The sequence below is a fragment of the Oryctolagus cuniculus genome, chromosome 2 (genome assembly GCF_051225735.1).
Source record: "Oryctolagus cuniculus isolate XC-2025 breed Fujian yellow rabbit chromosome 2, ASM5122573v1, whole genome shotgun sequence".
Lineage (NCBI taxonomy): Eukaryota > Metazoa > Chordata > Mammalia > Lagomorpha > Leporidae > Oryctolagus > Oryctolagus cuniculus.
In genome coordinates this window covers 57,182,501-57,203,398 of record NC_142868.1, presented here as the reverse complement: position 1 = coordinate 57,203,398, position 20,898 = coordinate 57,182,501, and the positions used below count along the sequence as shown (strand labels likewise).

Below are 20,898 nucleotides of genomic sequence, written 5' to 3'. Positions count from 1 at the left end.
AGCGTCTTGCTATCTGTTTTTTGTTTGTGCGTCTGCTTCGTGGGCTGCACGGGACTTCCATTCCTCTCCTGTCGCCCAATAGGTAGCGCTGGTGGATTGGAATCTCGAAGCAGGTGTCAAGTGTAAAGCCGCCCTGGATGAGCAGTTTGAACCCCAGAAGACTCTGTTCATCCAGTGTGATGTGGCTGACCAGCAGCAACTAAGAGGTAAGACAGGGGAATCGATGCATGCACTCTGAACACGCTGGGAGCATGCAGCAACCGGAAGGCAGCCAGCCAGGGAACCAGCCAGGGCGGAGGGCCAGGGCCCTACCTCCTGGAGAGCAAGCTACCTTAAGCTCAGAAAGACAGCTTGGACTGTTATTTTACCCACCAACAACACAAGAGCCATAAACACTAAGAGAAGGCAGGACTGCTTGAGAAATCCTTTCATTTTAGTCATTTGGCACTACATAATGTAATCAAAACTGTGTATGCAAAGACAGCGCTGCTACAATAATTATTGAGTGATTAAAAGTACAGACAGAACTTGGAAAGTTAAAGTAAGCTAAAGGACTGTGGCAAACAACTTCTCCCAGAAAACTGGAAAGACAGAGTCCAGTGAAGTGGGGGCAGCGTTTTTCTTTTAAGCGCATTAGGCTATAAATTCAAGGATCATCCTCACGGCCTTGCCAGATGTTTGCTCCGGTTTTTCCCCTGTGATATGGTACTTTAACATAATAACAATAATAATTATACAACGTTAGAATTGCGGAAGAGAAGTCTCTATCAGCCTTTCCTCAATGCTTTCCTGTTTCTATCTGCTCACTTAAAATAGAACAATCCGCTGGTGGAATATCTGGGACAATATTGGCAGAGACAATAAACAGTCTTGTTCATATGGAAATCCAATAGATTTGCATCAAAAATCATTTTTCAGAGGAAAACAGAAAGATAAAATGCTTATATTTCACTATCTTTTCCAAGAATACCAGATTAATTGTTAAGTTCATTTTTATTCAAGAGATCAGAAAAATTCTTTAAAAGTCATTCTGATGCTCCTTTTGTTAGAATGACACTGAGGTGTGAATTTCTTTTAAAATTGTGAAGTATTCTATAGGAGAATAAAATGGACTAGTGTATTAGAAGGGAGTGTACCTATAGTTAAGAGAAATTGTTTTAAAGAAAATTGCATAATTAAAATCTGAAAATGCTGATAAAAATCTATAACATAGATTACAAGCAGGAAAAGAACACAGTGCTAGTGGAAAATATTTTGCCACAGGACAATTATGTTGATTGCACATGATGTTTTTGAATCAAGAATGAAATCATGTCGAATCTATTCTGATGGAAATAGAGACAGTGTAAATCATGTGAAGGCCATTTCTTCTCCATGTATGTCGTCTCACATATGGCCACTGTTAGGGGCTCCATTGCTTTGCTTCCCAGTTTTTAAAATGAGTACCTTGGCTATAAACATATTCCTTGAGAATAAGTGATTGTGGGGGAGGAAACTCAGACACATAATAAATAACCAGGAGAAGGCATGTTGGTCATGAGAAATTCACATTTGCCTGGACACCAGCATTTATGTGCATCAAAGGAAAACAGCACTGATTCTTTTGGCTTTAGTATTTAATGTTGCCTACATCTTTGAAAATGTTACACTGAAATTGTTAAAATACAAGGTGGGGGGAAGATTTTTGAAGAAACTCTAAACATAACATTCTACACATTGACAAATTGCAGCGCAGGGAATTTAGGTAAATTATAAAGAGTGCTGTATGATATAAATGTCACCTACGGTTAGAGGATTTATCACATGAGCCCAAAACTCAATGTCATGTCACAGGAAGAGTGCATATTATACATCGGTAAGTGCAAAGTATATGTAAGGAATGTAGTGAAGATCAGAATGAGAATCAAAGAAAAGTAAAGAAAAATTAGGCATACATATAACAAATTGATTTTCTATAAAATGAGGTTGTTTTGTGGACCTATGAAGAGGGAAACATACTTGAGATGAAATGCAAAAAGAAAAAGAAAAATTAGTATTCCCTGGATGACCTTTTCTGGAACCAATTTGAGATCTTAAGAAACAGTTTTAAAATTCCATGAAAAAGTAAACAGGTTTTTTTATTGTTATTTTTCATTCCAGTACAGTGAATATGAAGGGTGCATATTAGTAAGTCTTGACAATGTTTTTAGTGAATAACTTGCATAGTAGTTTATCCATTTGAGTATTGATTAATTCATGCCTTCCTAAATTAATTTGTTAGTTGTTAATTCCATTAATTTTATTCTATCCAAGTTCACTTTGTGTTGACCTTCTTTGTTCATGGAACTTGTATGTTAATCTGGAGACCTGGGTATGCATTTCTGTCCTATGGAAGAACAACCACAGTTGTATTCTGTAGTCTCAAATAATAGAACTAAAATGAATGGTCAAATTTTAAAATCAGAACTACATAAAAGTCTGCTTTAATAAATAATAATTTACTCAATACTAACATGGTAGAGCCTAATTTGAATTGGCTAAGTAGGATTTGCAAGGATTGGGTATGTGGTTGGACAATGTAGTAAATAACATTCAGGCCTCAAATTGATATAAACTTTTCCCTGGTCGAACATAGTGGTTTTTTTTACAAACTAGTAATATACAATAGTAATATTAGTGAAACTGAGAAAAAAGTGAAATAGTAAACATTGAAGTTTCCGTAATCAAGTCAACTTAATTTAAACACTATACTTTTATTTAACAAACAAAATATCAAAACTCCCTGAAATGATCTTAATGGATCTGAATCCACAAAAAGATCTGTGCTAATATAAAACTTTATCAACACAGTATAGCTTAGTAAGAAAGGTTGTTTGTCATGGTGAAAGCTACAAAGCTCCCATCACCTCTTGAGGACAGAAAGATGATGGCTGGCCAAATGGACTTCAAAGAGCTTAGAGTTCTCAGTTCTCTAAAATTTACTCCATCAACAATCATGGAACTTTAATGTACATACAAACTACCTAAGGTTATATTAAAGTTTCTGATTCAGTAGATCCATGATGCAAAATTCTGCATTTCTAGTTGATGCTGCTTGCCCACAAGCCACATAGTGAGGAGCAAAATTTAAGTGACAGCCTTCAGGTGTAATTTTCACAACAAGGTTAGGTAAATAAAAATTAATTTCATAGCATAGGGTGTAATTTAAATGTGTATGTGGAAAATAAGAATGTTTTTCTAATGTCTTTTTTTTTTTTCAATTAGATACTTTTAGAAAAGTTGTAGACCACTTTGGAAGATTGGACATTTTGGTCAATAACGCTGGAGTAAATAATGAGAAAAACTGGGAAAAAACTCTGCAAATTAATTTGGTAAGCTATTTAGCCATGTTTATTGGCTAAAATCATTTAATAACATGATACTTATAAAGAAAGTAAAATATTATAAAATATTAATTGAAACAAAGCAAGGATCTACATTCAACAAATCTATAACCTAAATAAGCTAAAAAAGCATGCATTTCCTTTTATAAATAGTACAATATTTGAATGTTAATTATGAAAATGAGCCTGTCTTAAAATAGTAAAAGGAAAGATGAAGAAAATCATCAGTGATTGCTTAACTCAAGGTTCACACACTACAATCCACAGGCTAAGATGGCCTGCATCTGTTTTTTTTGTTGTTGTTTTGTTTTGTTTTGTTTTTAATTTATTTATTTATTTGAAGGCAGAGTTAAGAAAGAGAGAGAGAGAGAGAGAAGTCTTCCAACTGCTGGTTCACTCCCCAGATGGCCAGAATGGCAGAATCTGGAGCTATCCAAAGCCAAGAGCCAGGAGCTTCTTCCAGGTCTCCCACATGGGTGCAGGGGCCCAAGAATTTGGGCCATCTTCTTTTGCTTTCCCAGGCCATACTAGAGAGCTGCATTGGTAGTGGAGCAGCCGGGACTTGAACAGGCACCCATATGGGATGCCAGCACTGTAGGCAGCGACGTTACACACTACACCACAGCACCACCCCATTTTTTTTAAGATGTAATTTTTCATTGATTTAAAAAGCAGAGTGATAGAGAGATGGGGAAAGAGAGAGAGATGAATATGTACCATTTGTCAGTTCATTTCCCAGATGGCTGCAAGGTCTGGGGCTGGGCCTAGCCAAATCCAGGAGCCAAGAGCTTTATCTGGGTCTCCCATGTGAGTGCAGGGGCCCAAGGATTTAGGCTGTCTTCTGATGCTTTCCCAGGCACATTAGCAGGGAGCTGGATTCCAAGTGGAGCAGCTGGGATGGGAAAAGCCATCTGTTTTTATAGGACTTGCAAGCTAAAAGTGATTTTTACATTTTAAAATGGCTGAAAAAGTCAAAATAAGAATCACAGGAAATATATGAGCATTTAAAATTTAAATTTCATCATCTATAAAGTTTTATTGGAACACAACCATAATCGTTTGTTTATATATGGTCAATGGCTGTTTTCATGTTACAATGGCAGAGTTCAAAGCTGTGACAGAATCTCAATGGCATACAGTGCTTAAAATATTCACTATCTGACCCTTAAAAATAGTTTGCCAAGCCCCACCTTAAGTTATTTATTTAAAAACATAAATCTTAATTAACTTCTAGGAATGTAATAGAAAACAAAGTTAAAGTGGTCATTGAAGTTTGTAGTGAGTAAGAGTTTTATACTGAAATTTGAAATTTGTGTATGTATAATTTCCATAATGTTTGGTGGTTATTTAGTTCTTACTTAAATTATAATAAGGTAAGAAAAAAATTTTTGTCTTGCCCATTGCATCACAAACTTGTTGCTTCTCTCCTTTTATGAACCTTCTTTATGTAAGATAATAGAGTTCAATAAAACTTATCTAAAACAAAATGTCTGATGAGTTGTCCTGGGATTGCTCTTAGGAAAGTCATTCTCATTAGTCTTTCAAAGTATAAAATATAATGTTTAAAGTAGGATGTGGCTACTATGTGTGTATAAATGTACAGGGAGTGGCTTCTACTTCATAATATGCTTCTAAAGGATCACAAACTCCATTAAAATAGGAATTGTGTTGTGTTTTTCTTTGTTTCTCTCTCAGTAATCAACACAATATCTTGATGATAATGTTTGTTCAATAAATGTCTGGCTTAAATTGAAACTCCCATGAGTAATTACCTCACTATACTAACTTGGTGGAATAATGAAACTTAAACTACCTCACAAAAGGAGCTGAATCTGAGAGGCTTGATGAGGGTGCAGAGTTGCTCTCCAAACTTGACAGATTCCTAAAATTCCTTTAAGAACAAAATGTACTATTTTACAGAACAAAAACTCTCCTGCAGTTCTCTTGAAAATGCAACTTCTGTATTATTGGTTCATTAGTTCTGAAATATCTTTAAAAACTATTTGCCAAGCTTTCCTCAAAATCTTTCTGGAATTCTAATTTTAAGTATGAATATATGTTTGGAGAGATCTGATGGTTTTTTCCCTACGTTAAAAAATTTTATGATTTCCTTCTACTTTAGCATTTAATGTAGTAAAATAAATTGAAATATTTTCAGACTGTGAACCATAAATACATCTCTTGGCTAAAGTTTATTTTATTATGATACATAGCTTTTAAAACACCATTGAGTGTTATTATTTAATATCTAAATATTAAACTTGTGTCTCTGTGTTAATAAATTTTACCTTGTGATTTTCTTTTCTCATGATATCTCTCTTTCTATGTAATTCAAGTCAGTTATACTTGACTTGCTTTTATAGTCTTGATCTGTTTCTACAAGAGCTTACCCACCTCTTGTAGAAATTCTGTCAACTTAGACTCTCTGTATAGTAAACCTATAATATTCTGGGTATACATTAAAAAGTATTGGTCTTTATTTTTTAAAAAGTTATAACCCAATGTGCCACCTATGATGCTGCCAATCTGTTCTATATTTCAAGGTATAAAATTAATATCCCATCATTTTCTTTTGATTCATATTTACCTATGTATATGTTTTTCTATTATTTTGAAAATATACATGATCTTTTATGTTAAATCTGTCTCTTGCTGACAATATATTATGAGATGTGTTTTTAAAATTACTGCTGGGAATATTTTCCTTTTTTGTATTTGTGAATTTAGGCCATTTATTTTTATTTATCTATTTTTATTATCATATTTACATTTTTAAAAAATTATTTTCAGTTCTTCCCTAAATCTACTTAATAGCTTTAAATTTTGTCTGCTGAAATGAAAACTACTTTTTAATCTACAGTGGTTATTCCTGGTTTATTAAGACCCATTATAACCTTTGATTGCTTGATAAGATAAAAAATTTGAAAAGACAACCAAATGAGAACTTCAGAAATTTTAAAGAATATGTTTTTATAAAATTATGCCACTTTCCAAAACCACATAAAGTGAAGAGAATTTTTATTAGTCAAGTCATACCAGTCCAAAAGCACAAATTGCAAGGCAGTTTTCTCTACCAATACTTTTAATAGCTTTGTGAGTAATAGCCGCAAATATAATCATAGACAAGATTCCAATATTCAATGAACTCATAATGGACATGCTTACTGTGTCTTTTCTCTGAGAAATAGTTGTCACAAATAGTGTGCAATGGTTAGAGTTAATTTAAAGATACATGAAAAGTAGTTAGGCAATTATCACAAATGTACAAGATTTGAATCTTCTGCCTCTATCTAGTTGGGAGGAAATGTTTGCTTTTTTTTTTTTTTTTTTTTTTTTTTTTTTTTTTGACAGGCGGAGTGGACAGTGAGAGAGAGAGACAGAGAGAAAGGTCTTCCTTTGCCGTTGGTTCACCCTCCAATGGCCACCGCGGCCAGCGCGCTGTGGCCGGCGCACCGCGCTGATCCGATGGCAGGAGCCTGGTGCTTCTCCTGGTCTCCCATGGGGTGCAGGGCCCAAGTACTTGGCCCATCCTCTGCTGTACTCCCGGGCCACAGCAGAGAGCTGGCCTGGAAAAGGGGCAACCAGGACAGAATCCAGCGCCCTGACCGGGACTAGAACCCTGTGTGCCAGCACCGCAAGGCCGAGGATTAGCCTAGTGAGCCACGGCGCCGGCCAGGAAATGTTTGCTTTTATATTGCCTATGTGAATATGTACCTCCTCTAAGTTGAAACATATCTATATCTTCTAAAAATTGAAAATTCTAAAAGATCAGAGAAATTTTATTGTAACCCCTATCCTTAAAACTAACTTTCCTGGATTTTGCCTTCCTGCATTAATTTTTTTTTTTTTTTCTTTTTGGACAGGCAGAGTTAGACAGTGAGAGAGAGAGAGACAGAGAGAAAGGTCTTCCTTCCATTGGTTAACCCCCCAAATGGCCGCTACGGCCGGCGCACTGCACTGATCCGAAGCCAGGACCCAGGTGCCTCTTCCTGGTCTCCCATGTGGGTGCTGCGCCCAAGCACTTGGGCCATCCTCCACTGCACTCCCAGGCCACAGCAGAGAGCTGGATTGGAAGAGGAGCAACCGGGACAGAACTGGCACCCCAACTGGGACTAGAACCCAGAGTGCCGGCACCTCAGGCGGAGGATTAGCCTAGTGAGCCGCAGCGCCGGCCTCCTGCATTAAATTTAACCAGTCTTCATTTTTCTTGGAGCACTGCTGAAATAGGCCACTTCTTAGTTTAACTTTAGGGATTGATAACCTTTGTTTGATTTTACATAGAGAAAATAAAACATAACCTTTGTGAACCATATGTAACTTAAAAATATCACTTCCCCTCCTACAATCATTGCAAGGGTAAATTAGAGTCTGACCAATCATTGTCCTTTCAACTTGATTATCTGTGTAAGTGTAATGCAAATATTTGTGTGTGGTCTATATACTGATTTTATTTTTTAGACTTTGCCCTGGATATGATTTTCCTCTTTGGGTCTTATACAATTCTACATTTGTACTTCATATTTTTTTATGTTGCTGCCCATATTCAGAGTAACCACTTAAAGAACTTTGCACCTGTCTCACCCTTTTCTGAAATCTTGTACACAACATTTCTGCCATTTTACAATATTATTAGGATTATTTTTATAGATATATCTTATGCTAGTCAACTGTAAGTTCTTCCAAAGAGATTAAAACTATTGCTTTGTATCCTTACAAAGTATATATTCAATTAATATTTATTGGGTATATTGCTAATAAATGTTATTTTGCATATGCAAGTATTCATTTCTCTGTTTTCATACCATGTTTATGTCACTCTTCTTTTTAAAAAATTAGTTCAAGAGACAAACAGAGAGAAACAGAGACAGACACAAATAGAGTTCCCATATGTTGGTTCACTCCCCAAATGTCCACAACGGCAGGGCTGGACTGGAGTCAGAACCATGAATCAGAAACTCAATTCATGTCTCCCAGGTAGGTGGCAGGGACCCAAATACTTAAACCATTACCTACTGCCTCTCATGGGTATGTATTACCAGGAAACTGGAATCAGAGGCCAGAGCCTAGCATTTGGATATTGGACACTCAGATGTGGAATGTGGGTGTCTTAACCAGCATTTTAACCACTAGGCCACACACCAACCACCAGGTGATTCTTTTATGCATCAGTGCTGCCAAATGGTACTGCCTGTCCTTCCACCTTTACTACTTATCAAACTTATTCCTACTTTATTCTTCATTTTGATCTCACCACTGTTGCCATTCGAGATACACTAAACCTCTTCTAGTCTTTTGTTTCCATTGGGTTTTTCTATGCTTTCTCCTTTGCCTAAGGCTAACAGTAGTGCTATTAATTACAGCTTCATTATTTATAACTCATAAAGAATGTTCAGAAAAGAATGAGTCTTTACAAAATAACCAAAGAACACTGGCAATTGGGCAGAGTTAGATTTGTCCTTGGATATTGATAAGGCAATTCTGTACTGTACTTCTTTAATTTTTCCATGCTTTAATGAACCTAAATAGTTCATTCTCATTCAAGTGGGATTTATAATACAATTTTGACATATAACTAGCATATATGAAATTCCTTAGTATATTCAAATAAATTTTTTTACTTATAAGAAGAATTTATTCAGTGGATCATTAAGCTTGTGATTATAAAGTAAATTGAAAGTGAGTCATCTCAAAAATTAAAAGAAAAAAGGAGAAGGAAGGAGGGGGTGGGTAGTATCATTATTTTCTTTTTTTGAGGGAAAAATTAATATTTTATTGTGGTGAAAAAATATTATAGAAAACTTTTTTTCTGTTCATAAGTTCGTGTTAAATTTTGTTTAGAAAGCTTTTATTTAATAAATATAAGATCCATAGGTACAGCTTTGGGAATACAGTGGTTCTTCCCCCCATATCCACCTTCCCACCCCTACTCCCACCCCACCTCCTACTCCCTCTCCCATCCCATTCTTCATTAAGATTCATTTTTATTTTTTTGACAGGCAGAGTGGACAGTGAGAGAGAGACAGAGAGAAAGGTCTTCCTTTGCCACTGGTTCACCCTCCAATGGCCGCCGCGGCCTGCTTACCACGCTGATCCGATGGCAGGAGCCAGGTACTTATCCTGGTCTCCCATGGGGTGCAGGGCCCAAGTACTTGAGCCATCCTCCTCTGCACTCCCTGGCCACAGCAGAGAGCTGGCCTGGAAGAGGGGCAACCGGGACAGAATCCGGTCCCCCGACCAGGACTAGAACCCGGTGTGCCAGCGCCGCAAGGCGGAGGATTAGCCTAGTGAGCCGCGGCACCAGCGCAAAATTCGTTTTTAATTATCTTTATATACAGAAGACCAACTCTATACTAAGTGAAGATTTCAACAGTTTGCATCCACACCGACACAAAAAGTACAAAATGAAATAAATTTTTAAAATAGAAAACATTAGTTGACTCAAGATTTGTGCTGGAAAAGATTTGCATTTGGAACCGGATTTCAGTCCTGCATCTGTGTATGATAGGAAGACCTGACGATGATAAGAAGAAAGTTAAAAAGTAGGCCACTACCAATTGTGCATTTACCTTTATTACTAGGGAATTATTTCTAGTATAGGGGAATATGTGAAAGCATTTTTTAAGTTATAGAATGGTTAATTCATGAAACAAAACAAGATTTGGAGTACAATAATATTTTCAGTATAATTTTCAGTTGTCTCTTTATAACCAAAAGGATTAAGTATGTTAATTAGATTATTTTGTCCATAATTCTCTACATGAAATTAGATATAAGCTCTTCTTGTCTTTGAAAGTCCAATACAAAAATTTAACTTCTTTCACAAAATGAGTTAAAATAATTGTAATGATTCCAAAAGTGATTGTATCTAGAAACATCTGTAATTTTTGATATTTGATATCAATTTGGATAATTGATATCATAATGAGTCAATCTATTATATATATAGAAGCTAAATGACCAAAAATTAGATTGTAAACTGGAAGCATTTTATTCTATGGTTATCTAACAGTTCGTAGAACATATATATGTGATCTGGAATAGGGATGAAATTACTGCAGTAAAGCACAAATAATGAAAAATATCATTCATACATAGCCAAAGCATACTATGAACAGTTTGAAATATTATTGAGCTTATAACCAAAAGCCTAGAAATATATTTTAATTTTTAAAACATAAAAATAAAGCTTAAAGATTATCACATTTTCTATGTGACTGCAAGTCATAGATTTTGGAAACACAAAAGCAAGTGTCAGCAAAGCTGGCTATAAATGCCTGAGAATGAAAGCAAAGCACCAATACCTGTAAACAACACTTCTGTTCAGGCATGCTGAAGACATGGGCAGAAACTAACTGAATCTAACTGACTTCAGCAATTTCAGCCATGTACATTTTTCCCTCTTATATAAACAGTTAATGTTTTATTTTTCCTTTATAAAGGGAATCATGGAGATGTTATTCATTCTCCCAAAGCCTATTTAACATCAAACTGACAGATAGCTTAAGGGAATATAATATTCAATTTACTTTTCTATTCTATAATCACTATTAAGTAGGGGAGGCATCTCCAAAAGCTTATTCAAGAAAGAAATAAAGAAAGAGAGAAAGAGAGAGAAAGAAATCCTTAAAGGGCTTTTTAAAATAAAAAGGTTAATACCGATAGAGGCCTTCAGTTTTAGATTCATAACATATCATTTTCTTTGCTGTATTTAAAGTATGAAAAATGTAGGAATTAAGGTATCTCTTTTTAAAGGTATGAGCTGGAAGACAGAAGAGTTCTTCAATTTAAATGGAAATAAAAGGGTTCAGAGGTAAGTTTCATTTCATAGGTTGTTGATGGTAGTAGTGAATACTCAAATGACAGAAAAAATTTAAAAACAGGGCAAATAGCTGCATGGAGGTAGATAGAAAAACAGTTAACTATCTAAAGGATAAAATTCAATGACAAACACAGTACAGGCCCTGTGGCCAAGAACAGAAAATCTCCACTCAAGCAAGATTTAAAAACCTATGATTTCTTCAAAAAGTTCAGAACTGCTTAACATTACAGATTATGGTATCATTAGAACCTAGTGTCTTTTCATCTCTCCCAACTGCAATCCTTTCACTGGTTTCATCTTCAAGATAATAGCAATATTATTGTTCATTCCAGTCACCCAACCCATACAAGGCAGTGAATAGGGGGTAATGTAACTCTTTTATCCTGGTGTTCTTAAGAACAACAACAACAAATTATCAGCAACATCCTATCCCCTATACCCAAACCCTAGCTGACTGCCCCTCAGGTCACTCTGGCCAGAACATGCTGGCTCCTAATCATCTCCTGTCAAGGAGAATGGGATTTCTTAATTTCATTTTTGTGACAGAATTAAATTAACCATTATGTACACTAAGGCTGGGAAGATCACCTTCCTCTTTATTGCATGGAGAAGAGGAGACACGAAAGCAAAATAGGACTTTTATTAGAAAAAATAGAGGAGAAAATGCAAACTATGTAGAAAATCAAAGGCATCCACTATTCTATGTTCTAACATACACAAAAAAATTAAACCAAGTAGATTAATGTAAAAGCCTTGGATATGATGCTAAGACGAAGGAGGAATAAATGTGTACTCATTATTCAGAAAAGAAAATATGTATAGAAGCCTGGAAGATGTTAAGAACTGAGTTAAAGGATAGCATTATGGTATAATGGTTTAAGTTGCCACCAATGGTCCCAGCTGCTCCACTTCCCACCTAACTTCCTGCTAATGTGACTGGGAAGGGAGCAGAAGATGGCCCATGTGGTTGGGTCCCTGTAACCCACGTGGGAGACCTGGATAAAGCTCCTAAGTTCGGCATGGCCCAGCCCTGGCCTTTGTGGCCACTTGGAGAGTGAATCAGATAATGGAAGACCTCTCTTTCTCTCTCTCTCTCTCTCTCTCTCTCTGTAACTCTGCCTTTCAAATTAATAAATAAAGTCTTTAAGAAACAAAGAAAAGCTGTGTGAAAGTGATAGAACGCTACTGGAGCATAATCTTTATCAAAAGTCTCAGGCGACTAAGTGAAATTTTGAAGACATATATTAAGTTCCACAACTATTGAGCAAACAAAAGAAAATCTAGGGCTAATGATGACAACCTTAAAAAAAAAAAAAAGGAAAATCTTTCAAACCCTTTCACTGATAATACTTCAGAAATCTCCATAGGTATCTAAGAAGGCAATAAAAATGTTGATGGATAAATATGCAATAAAAAATAATGGTTGTTTCTTTACCCATTTGTGCCTCTGGATTAGGTTTCTGTTATCAGTGGAACTTACCTTGGTTTGGATTACATGAGTAAGCAAAATGGAGGAGAAGGCGGCATCATTATCAATATGTCATCAATGGCTGGTAAGGACAAGTATTGAGTTAGTGGTAAAAGTTTCTTACTGTAATTTGAACCATAAAAGTAAATCTTTTAAGTATATTTATTATCAAATGAAGCTTGAAATTGAAGCTATGTTGTTTTATGATTCTCTGGAATTTTCTATTGTATAACATCAAAACCTTGAACCATATGTTTATTTCTGTTATCTTAAATTTTGCATTTTAAGTTACCTCACTACAGCACTATTTTTTTTTTTTTTTTGACAGGCAGAGTGGACAGTGAGAGAGAGAGACAGAGAGAAAGGTCTTCCTTTTGCCATTGGTTCACCCTCCAATGGCCGCCACGGCTGGCGCGCTGTGGCCAGCGCACTGCACTGATCTGATGGCAGGAGCCAGGTACTTCTCCTGGTCTCCCATGGGGTACAGGGCCCAAGCACTTGGGCCATCCTCCACTGCACTCCCGGGCCACAGCAGAGAGCTGGCCTGGAAGAGGGGCAACCGGGACAGAATCAGGCGCCCCGACCGGGACTACACCACTATTTTTTTTTTTTGACAGGCAGAGTGTGCAGCACTATTTTTAAAAATTATATTTATATATATACACACACATATATATTTTCCCCAAAGTAACTGTTTTTCAAAGGTAATTGTGGCACTTCTAAGCACTTAAAAGCACCTTTGACAAAGTAAAATCACTAAAGCAAAATTAAGGTATCCCTGTTCCCATGTGATTTTAATAAAAGTTCATAATTTTTTAAAAAGTCATATGTAGGAGCTGGGATATGTTAAAGTGCTATAACCTATAGACTCAAACATGTCATGGCTAATAAGCTTATTTCTCATCCATATTTCTTTCAAGGCAATATTCTTGTCTCATGTCCCTCTTTTATATATCAGTTAGAAAAATCTGGCTTATAGAAGGTATTCATCTTCAACATAGGGTCTCCAAGTGGTGGACTATTTTGTCTGTAGATAAAAGAGAAAAAGGACATGGAGGAGGCATAGACAGCAGCTCTCATTAAACCTCCAATCTAATAACAGCAAGTATCATTTCTGCTCATGTTGCCATGAAGAATTTGATCATGTAGTTCACCTAACTGCAAAAGAGTCTGCAAAATATAGTCTTAGTCTCACTGTGTGCCTAAAAGAAGAATGGAGTAGCGGACAGCTAAGTATCTTAGTTAAGCTATGCAATACAAAACTACTTTATCCAGAACAATCAATTTATTAACAACTAGTATGAGATGAAGATATGTTAGTGAAAACCCAGGGTGGGAGGAGAGGTAAGAGAGACCAGATTTGCCAATGGCAACAAGGAAGCTATATCAGTATGGTAGGTATGGAGGCTGGCATGAAAGATAAACAGTAAAAATGGAGAGGGTAACAAATCAACCAGATTGGACAAAGAGAAACTACTTATGGATCTTAAATGAGGTCACCTTCCACCTTGGAAGGAAATAAGAGGCAGAAGCAGTTTGGAATGCTACCATATTCATTAAATTGTAACCTTGCCAGAAAAGGTAATTTAAAACCCAAATAGTCATGTCATTAAATTTATATGAATTCATTGCATTATCTGCATGATAAAGACACACACATGACCCCAAATATCATATCTGAGATAGGGAAGAAGAGGATTAATACTTAGGAGTGGGTAGTGTGCCAAGCATGTTCTTAGTGAAGAAAGCAAAATGGACATCTAATCTTTTTCACAGCAAGCTTTGGCTTGTGACCCTGGTAAGCTTCCCAGATGTGTTTCGAACTTCACAATTTGTACTAAATGAGACAAACACTGAAGATTTCAATGAAGGTTTAGTAATGTAACCTTGAGATCAAAGTAATGCCCAGGAGGCCTGAAGAGACTAGCAGATTGCACTAGTCCATTCAAGTCATAACATTTATTTCTTCTACTTTCCTGTTGGTCTGAGATGATTACAGATGGAAAGACAGGTTAACAGACAACTCACAGATAGAAAAGACAGATAGTCTAGTGTTTAAGAATTAAGAAACTTCAGTCCAATTGTCTGTGTATGAATTCCAAGTCCACTGCTTACCTGCTGTCTTCATCATTTTCTCAGAAATGACATCACCGATTTTATGCTCTTGAATCTGAGCACTTAGAAAGAAGTAGGAGGACCAAAAACGTCTTTGAGGAGTTACCAAAGTATTGCTAATACTTGATTATTCCATATTTCCTAAACCTTCCTTACTCAGATGTTTTCCTCTTACTGGGGATTATCTTGAAGAATAGCTCTGGGTAATATTCAACTTAACCAGGCTCTAGCCGCATCATCTCATGCAGATTCAGTACAGTCTTTTCCTGTCATAGTTAAAGCTTAAGTTGACACACTGGTTTGGGCAGAGAAGTTAATGAGTAATGACCACTGACGCAGATAGAGTTTCAAATGTAATTAATAGATTTAACAAACAAGAGTAGTTAAAGTGGAGAGTGATTCCTCAGCGTATTGAGGGATGGGTGTGCTCCAACTCGGAGCTCCAGAGCTTGTTTTGATCATTTAACCACATGGACTCTTCTATATGAGTTTTTGTTTATGAATGCAATATACAAGCATGCACTCATTTTGTCACCTCCAGCCTTAACTATTAAAAAAAGTTGGAAGGAACAACAATGCTGAGCAAACTATGGTTTAATGCAGATATTTATGCAGTTGGCCTCTCATAAGTCATTCCTCAAGAGTCAAATATGCCTCTTTCATCTTCAGTTGCTTCAAACAGTGGAAAAGAAAAAGTAATTGTCACAGGAAAAGGAGTCTACCTACGAATCCTTCTTCTACCTACCTATATACTTAGCTCCTTGGATTTTGATGTCAATGAGGGACATTCTCTGTGCCTCAGAAACAAGCCCCACAGCGACACTTTTTTATGTTGTAGGTCTTACTTACTCAGAATTTAAAATAAATAAAATATTTGAAAATCAAATAATTGTTTAGCCATGTCTTAAATCAGAGTTCAATGACATATCCATTTGTGCTGTAAGTTTTATCTAAAATAATGACTAATTTATAAGTTGTATTAGGTGAAAGTGCTAAAATTACCACTTCAAATAATAAATTCAACTGAATTAAATATTTGTTGAGGATTTTCAGAAAGAAAATGGAAATAAAAAGTAACGACTAGGTTTCTACCCTATGATCTATAGATCAATATCTCTAAATAATTATTGTGGCACAAACTATTTAAATTAGCCATAATATTTAAGTTGCCAAGTCTTTGGGATTCCAACAGTCTGAAGAACAATAGTTGTACAGGAATGCCATAACAGACCAGAAATTTCAGGTTAGATAAAACACTGACCTTTGTCCTTTATCTCTAGGCCAAGAGTAAGAAAATTACGTTGGTACCACCATCTACAACTTCTCTTGATATAAGAAAATGGGCCTTACACATATTTAGCAACTGCCAGTACCAGACATTGTGATACACTATTGCCTATATGATATCACTTTAACTTTTAACAATCCCTTCAATAAGAATGTTTAATTACCTCCAATTTATAGCTGAAAAACTAATTTCAAAATGGCCTCATAACCTTAAAAATGTAGTGATAATTAGTAGTGGTTACATCGCTGTATTTCAATGTATGTTGTAGAATGAGTGAACTGTTCTCTCTCTTTGTTGAGCCTTAATTGCCCAGATGCCAATGGTCACCCCTGAACCCCACCTCCTGCTTAGTCCTGGTAAAGTTGTCCCTGCCAATCCATGGAGATTGGATTGGCCTAAAATAATTAAGAAGGCACAAATTAAAAGGAATCAGTAGAAAAGATTAAATATTTATTAATGAGCTCTTTGTGGAATGGATAAAACATTTAGGCTTTCTTAGTATGTGGAAGACAGGAATATTAGGAAATTAATAGCCTTGTAGAAGATATCAACATGATTGAAGTGGGTCCTGATTCTGTTCCCAAACATTGCTGATCCATTCCTTGACTCCATTCACTGTAAGAAGCTAGTTTCTTATGCATAGGGATATTCTTTGATTGATTAAGACTCCATTTCAGTTTCCTCTGACTGCAGTACAAGCAATGACTGAATTTTAGGAAGGAGGACTTTGGTGGAACATTAGGATCAACTTTCTGAGAATGAATCACTGGAATTTGCAATTGGATTTATCTTTCCATAAAGATTTTTATTGTGGAAGGTATAGAGGCTATGAAACTTTATGTCACTTTTTAATGTGATGTCACTCTTTAAAACTTAACCTATGGGCTGGTGCTGTGGCATAGTAGGTTATGCCTCTGCCTGTGATGCTGGCATCATATATGGGCACCAGTTCAAGTCCTGGCTACTCCACTTCCAATCCTCCTTTCTGTTAATGTACCTGGGAAAGCAGCAGAGAATGGCCCAAGTCCTTGGGCCCCTGTAACCATCTGGGAGACCTGGAAGAAGCTCCTGGCTTCTTGGCTTTGGATCAGCTCAGCTCTGACCTTTGTGGCCATTTGGAGAGTGAACCAGAGGATAGAAGACCTCTCTCTCCGTCTCTCCGTCTCTCCCTCCCTCCCTCCCTCCCTCTCTCTCTCTCACACACAGTCTCTCTCTCTCTCTCTCTCTCTCTCTCTCTATCACTCTGTCTCTCAAATAAATAAATAAATCTTTAAAAAAGAACTTAACCTAATGGCAGATATGAGAATGAGTGGAGGAAGAAGCATCAGATAAGATGTCTCATTGTGTAGAATATAATACAATGAGGAAGTCCATATTACTTTGTTCAGTTTTATGCTTGCACACAAAAAAAATAGATCCCCATTAGTTCTTTCTTCTTCCTCATGTTAGAGAAGTAGTGGTTGAAAGCAGACAGATAGGTAGGCAGTTTATTTTCTGATGATAGAAAAACTATGAGAGATTTAGATATTTCCTTGCTAACAAAACTGCTGAGCTACAAGGATTGGCATTCTTAAATTCACATTCTGTTTCCTTACGTTGAATCATTTTTCTTATTCCAACTATTCTACTTAGTTTCCATCGATTTAGAAGGAAATGCATTTAAAGATCCAGTACAGTTGCCCTTTCTTCATGAAGAGATTTGAGATTTTGCACAAAATATTTTGGAATTTTTTACTGCCTGTAAAAATATGAGATTGACTTGATTCTTAACAAATATTGGTAGAAAGACTGTTAAGGATCGATAAATTAATGTGGACATTGAATTTAAATTTCATTTTTCTAAATGACTTTTTATTTGTTCTATAAAGGTATATGAAATTTTCAGTTATTTTTAATGCTGTACAAATATAGATATTGATATATAGATATAAACATAGATAGTTATCTCATCAATCTCATATTATACAAAGTAAATTTTTTTGTTTGTGGATATAATTTTTCCCCTACTGATATTTTTGTAAACTTACAGTTACAACAAACATAAATCTGATACTTTGGGAAAGAATCTTTTTTCAATTCTATAAGTATACTTGAACAATGGGAGGTTCACAATATATATACTGGAAAATACTCTTCTTAACTCCTTTAGTGGCTGGCGCTGCAGCTCAATAGGCTAATCCTCCACCTAGCGGCGCCGGCACACAGGGTTCTAGTCCCGGTCGGGGCGCCGGATTCTGTCCCGGTTGCCCCTCTTCCAGGCCAGCTCTCTGCTGTGGCCCGGGAGTACAGTGGAGGATGGCCCAAGTGCTTGGGCTCTGCACCCCATGGGAGACCAGGAGAAGCACCTGGCTCCTGCCTTCAGATCAGTGCGGTGCGCTGGCTGCAGCGCACCAGCCATGGCGGCCACTGGAGGGTGAACCAACGGCAAAAGGAAGACCTTCCTCTCTCTCTCACTATCCACTCTGCCTGTAAAAACAAACAAACAAACAAACAAACAAACAAAACCTCCTTTAATACTGTGATAACATGATTATCCTGAGCTTATGGGAACTAATTTGCAAGATTTTTAAAAAAACATATTTATTGTGACAATGAGTTCTATAGTCATTAGCTATTAAAGCTCCCTGAGAAGTGGTAATCGAGTGGCCTAACTATTCAACCTATTGATTTCCACTGCTGCACCATGAGTCATCCTATTAATTTTACACATTTCAATTGAATACATTTAAAATACATTGATTTGAATTGAATACATTGAATACATTGAATTGAATACATTTAAAATAGGACTTCATTGTGCTTTGCACTTAAAAAGGTTATAAACACGTACTTGTAACATAAATGTACTTCTTTTTAAACTGATTTTTTTTGTTTGTCTGTTTGAAGATTTATTTTACTCACTTTGAAAGTCAAAGTTACAGAGAGGGAGAAGAGTGACACAGAGAGAGGTCTTCTAGCCTCTGGTTTACTCCCCAAAATGGTGGCAACAGCCAGGGCTGGGCCAGGCTGAAGCAAGGAGTCAAGAGCTTCTTCTGGGTCTCCCACATGGGTGCAGGGTGTCTCTCCTCCGCGGGCTCGAGGGAGAATGACACCGGACCGGACGCTGTTGTTTAAACAGCGTTGTGCGTTGTGCGCTCAAGTTTGCTCCTGTGCTAACTGCATTCTAACCGCGTTCCACTTGGTGTGTGTCCGCATTCTTGTTATTCTCTCCATGTCTGCAGCGCCTCGCCTCGCGGCGCATAAGTGAATCCCCCCCCCCTCCGCACCGCTTCTATCTCGCCTTTATTGTCCTCTCCCACCAATCCGTGCTCTGCTGCCCACATGCTGAGCACGAAGTTCTCCTCCAATCAGAGGTTGGATCAGGAATCAGCTAATTGACGAAGCAGCTGTGTAAGATTTGTTTGCTCCCTCTCAGCGTCATATGGTGGGAGATTCATGCATATAGAGTTAGTCCCAATAGTCTCAGTAGTCTCGTCTCAGTAGTCTCAGTACTTATTTCGCCATGTTGCGGGAGACGGGCCCTGCTCCCCACAGGGCCCTGCTCCCCACACAGGGACCTCAGGACTTGGGCCATCTTCCGTTGTTTTTCTAGGAACATTAACAGGGAGCTGGATCAGAAGTGGAACAGCTGGAACTCAAACCGGAACCCATATGGGATGCTGGCTCTGCAGATGGCAGTGTAACCCTCTGTGCCACAGCACTGGCCCAGTATGAACTTAGTCCTCTAAATCCTTTTGAATTAGGATTAGCTGCTGTCCAGTTTTCAAAGTTTCAGAAATCAAACCCAAGTTAGGATACTGTACCAGATGTGTGATATTTTGGTGCAAAGGATACATTATCATTAAAAAGTACAATGTGGATGGACAGGTAAATAAGTCAATAAAATAATAATTTGAGATGATCTTAAGGGAAAATGTTTAGCTTCAAGATAACACTTTTTATAAAAATAATAAGGTATCAGGAACTGTTTTTAAGTATTTTTACATACATGAGTATATTTAAGACAGTAAATACCCTAGGACTCAGTTGAAGACACTACAGCTCCCACTAGTTACCTCTCTAAAGGGGACATAGTGCTGGATTCAGAATCTGAGCTCAGTCAGCTTGAGACCTAAGATCCAAAACAGTATGCTATAAGCTTTCTGTAAATTCAGTTAAAATTATGCTATTTTAAATAAATTTTATTTTATAGAGTAGTTGCTGATTCACATCAAAATTCAACTGAAAGTACAGAGAATTCCAATGTGTTCCTGCCCCTACAAGCCAAGAATCTTCCTCACTGTCAGCACCTTCCAGAGAGTGGATTTGTTACAACAGATGAACCTACACAGACATATCATTGTCATGCAAAGTCCCTAGTTTACATTTGTGTTCCTTCCTGGGGTTATATACTCTATAGGTGTGGACAAATAGTTTAAAGATGTCTGCCTCAATAGCTTCACTGCCCTAAAAATCCTTGGTCCTCTGCCCACTCACCCCCACCTCTCTCCAGCCCCTGGCAAACACTGATCTTTTTACTATCTCCATAGTTTTGCAATTTCTAGAATCAAAAATAGTTGGAATCATACAGGATGTAGTCTTTTCAGATTGGCTGCTTTTGCTTAGTGATAGACATGTAAGTTTCCTCCATGTCTTTTCATAGTTTGATAGCTTTTTAGTGCTTTATTTTTTAGGGCTGACTGGATGTCTCCATTTCATCTAGCCATTTACCTACTGAAAGGCATCTTGTTTGTTTCCAAGTTTTGGCAGTTATAAATAAAGCCACTATAAACATCCTCTGGCAGGTTTTTGTATGGATTCGGGTATTCAACTTCTTTGGGTTAATGCCAAGGGGCATAGCTTCTGG

General features: G+C 37.0%; 1 protein-coding gene across 6 annotated transcripts in view; it reads left to right on the top strand.

Moving 5' to 3' along the window:
* Positions 1 to 20,898, top strand: part of HPGD (15-hydroxyprostaglandin dehydrogenase) — a 41,759-nt gene that overhangs the window by 995 nt on the left and 19,866 nt on the right. For 2 of the 6 annotated variants that reach the window (XM_002709322.6, XM_070069659.2), the window contains exons 2-4: positions 83 to 206; positions 3,244 to 3,350; positions 12,638 to 12,734. In XM_002709322.6, coding sequence (XP_002709368.1) covers positions 83 to 206; positions 3,244 to 3,350; positions 12,638 to 12,734 — 328 coding nt within the window. Of the gene's footprint in view, positions 1 to 82; positions 207 to 3,243; positions 3,351 to 11,114; positions 11,173 to 12,637; positions 12,735 to 12,977; positions 13,107 to 15,433; positions 15,651 to 20,898 lie in introns of those variants that run through there. The other 4 variants (XM_089327255.1, XR_016229931.1, XM_089327254.1 and 1 more) reach the window with 4 other exon arrangements.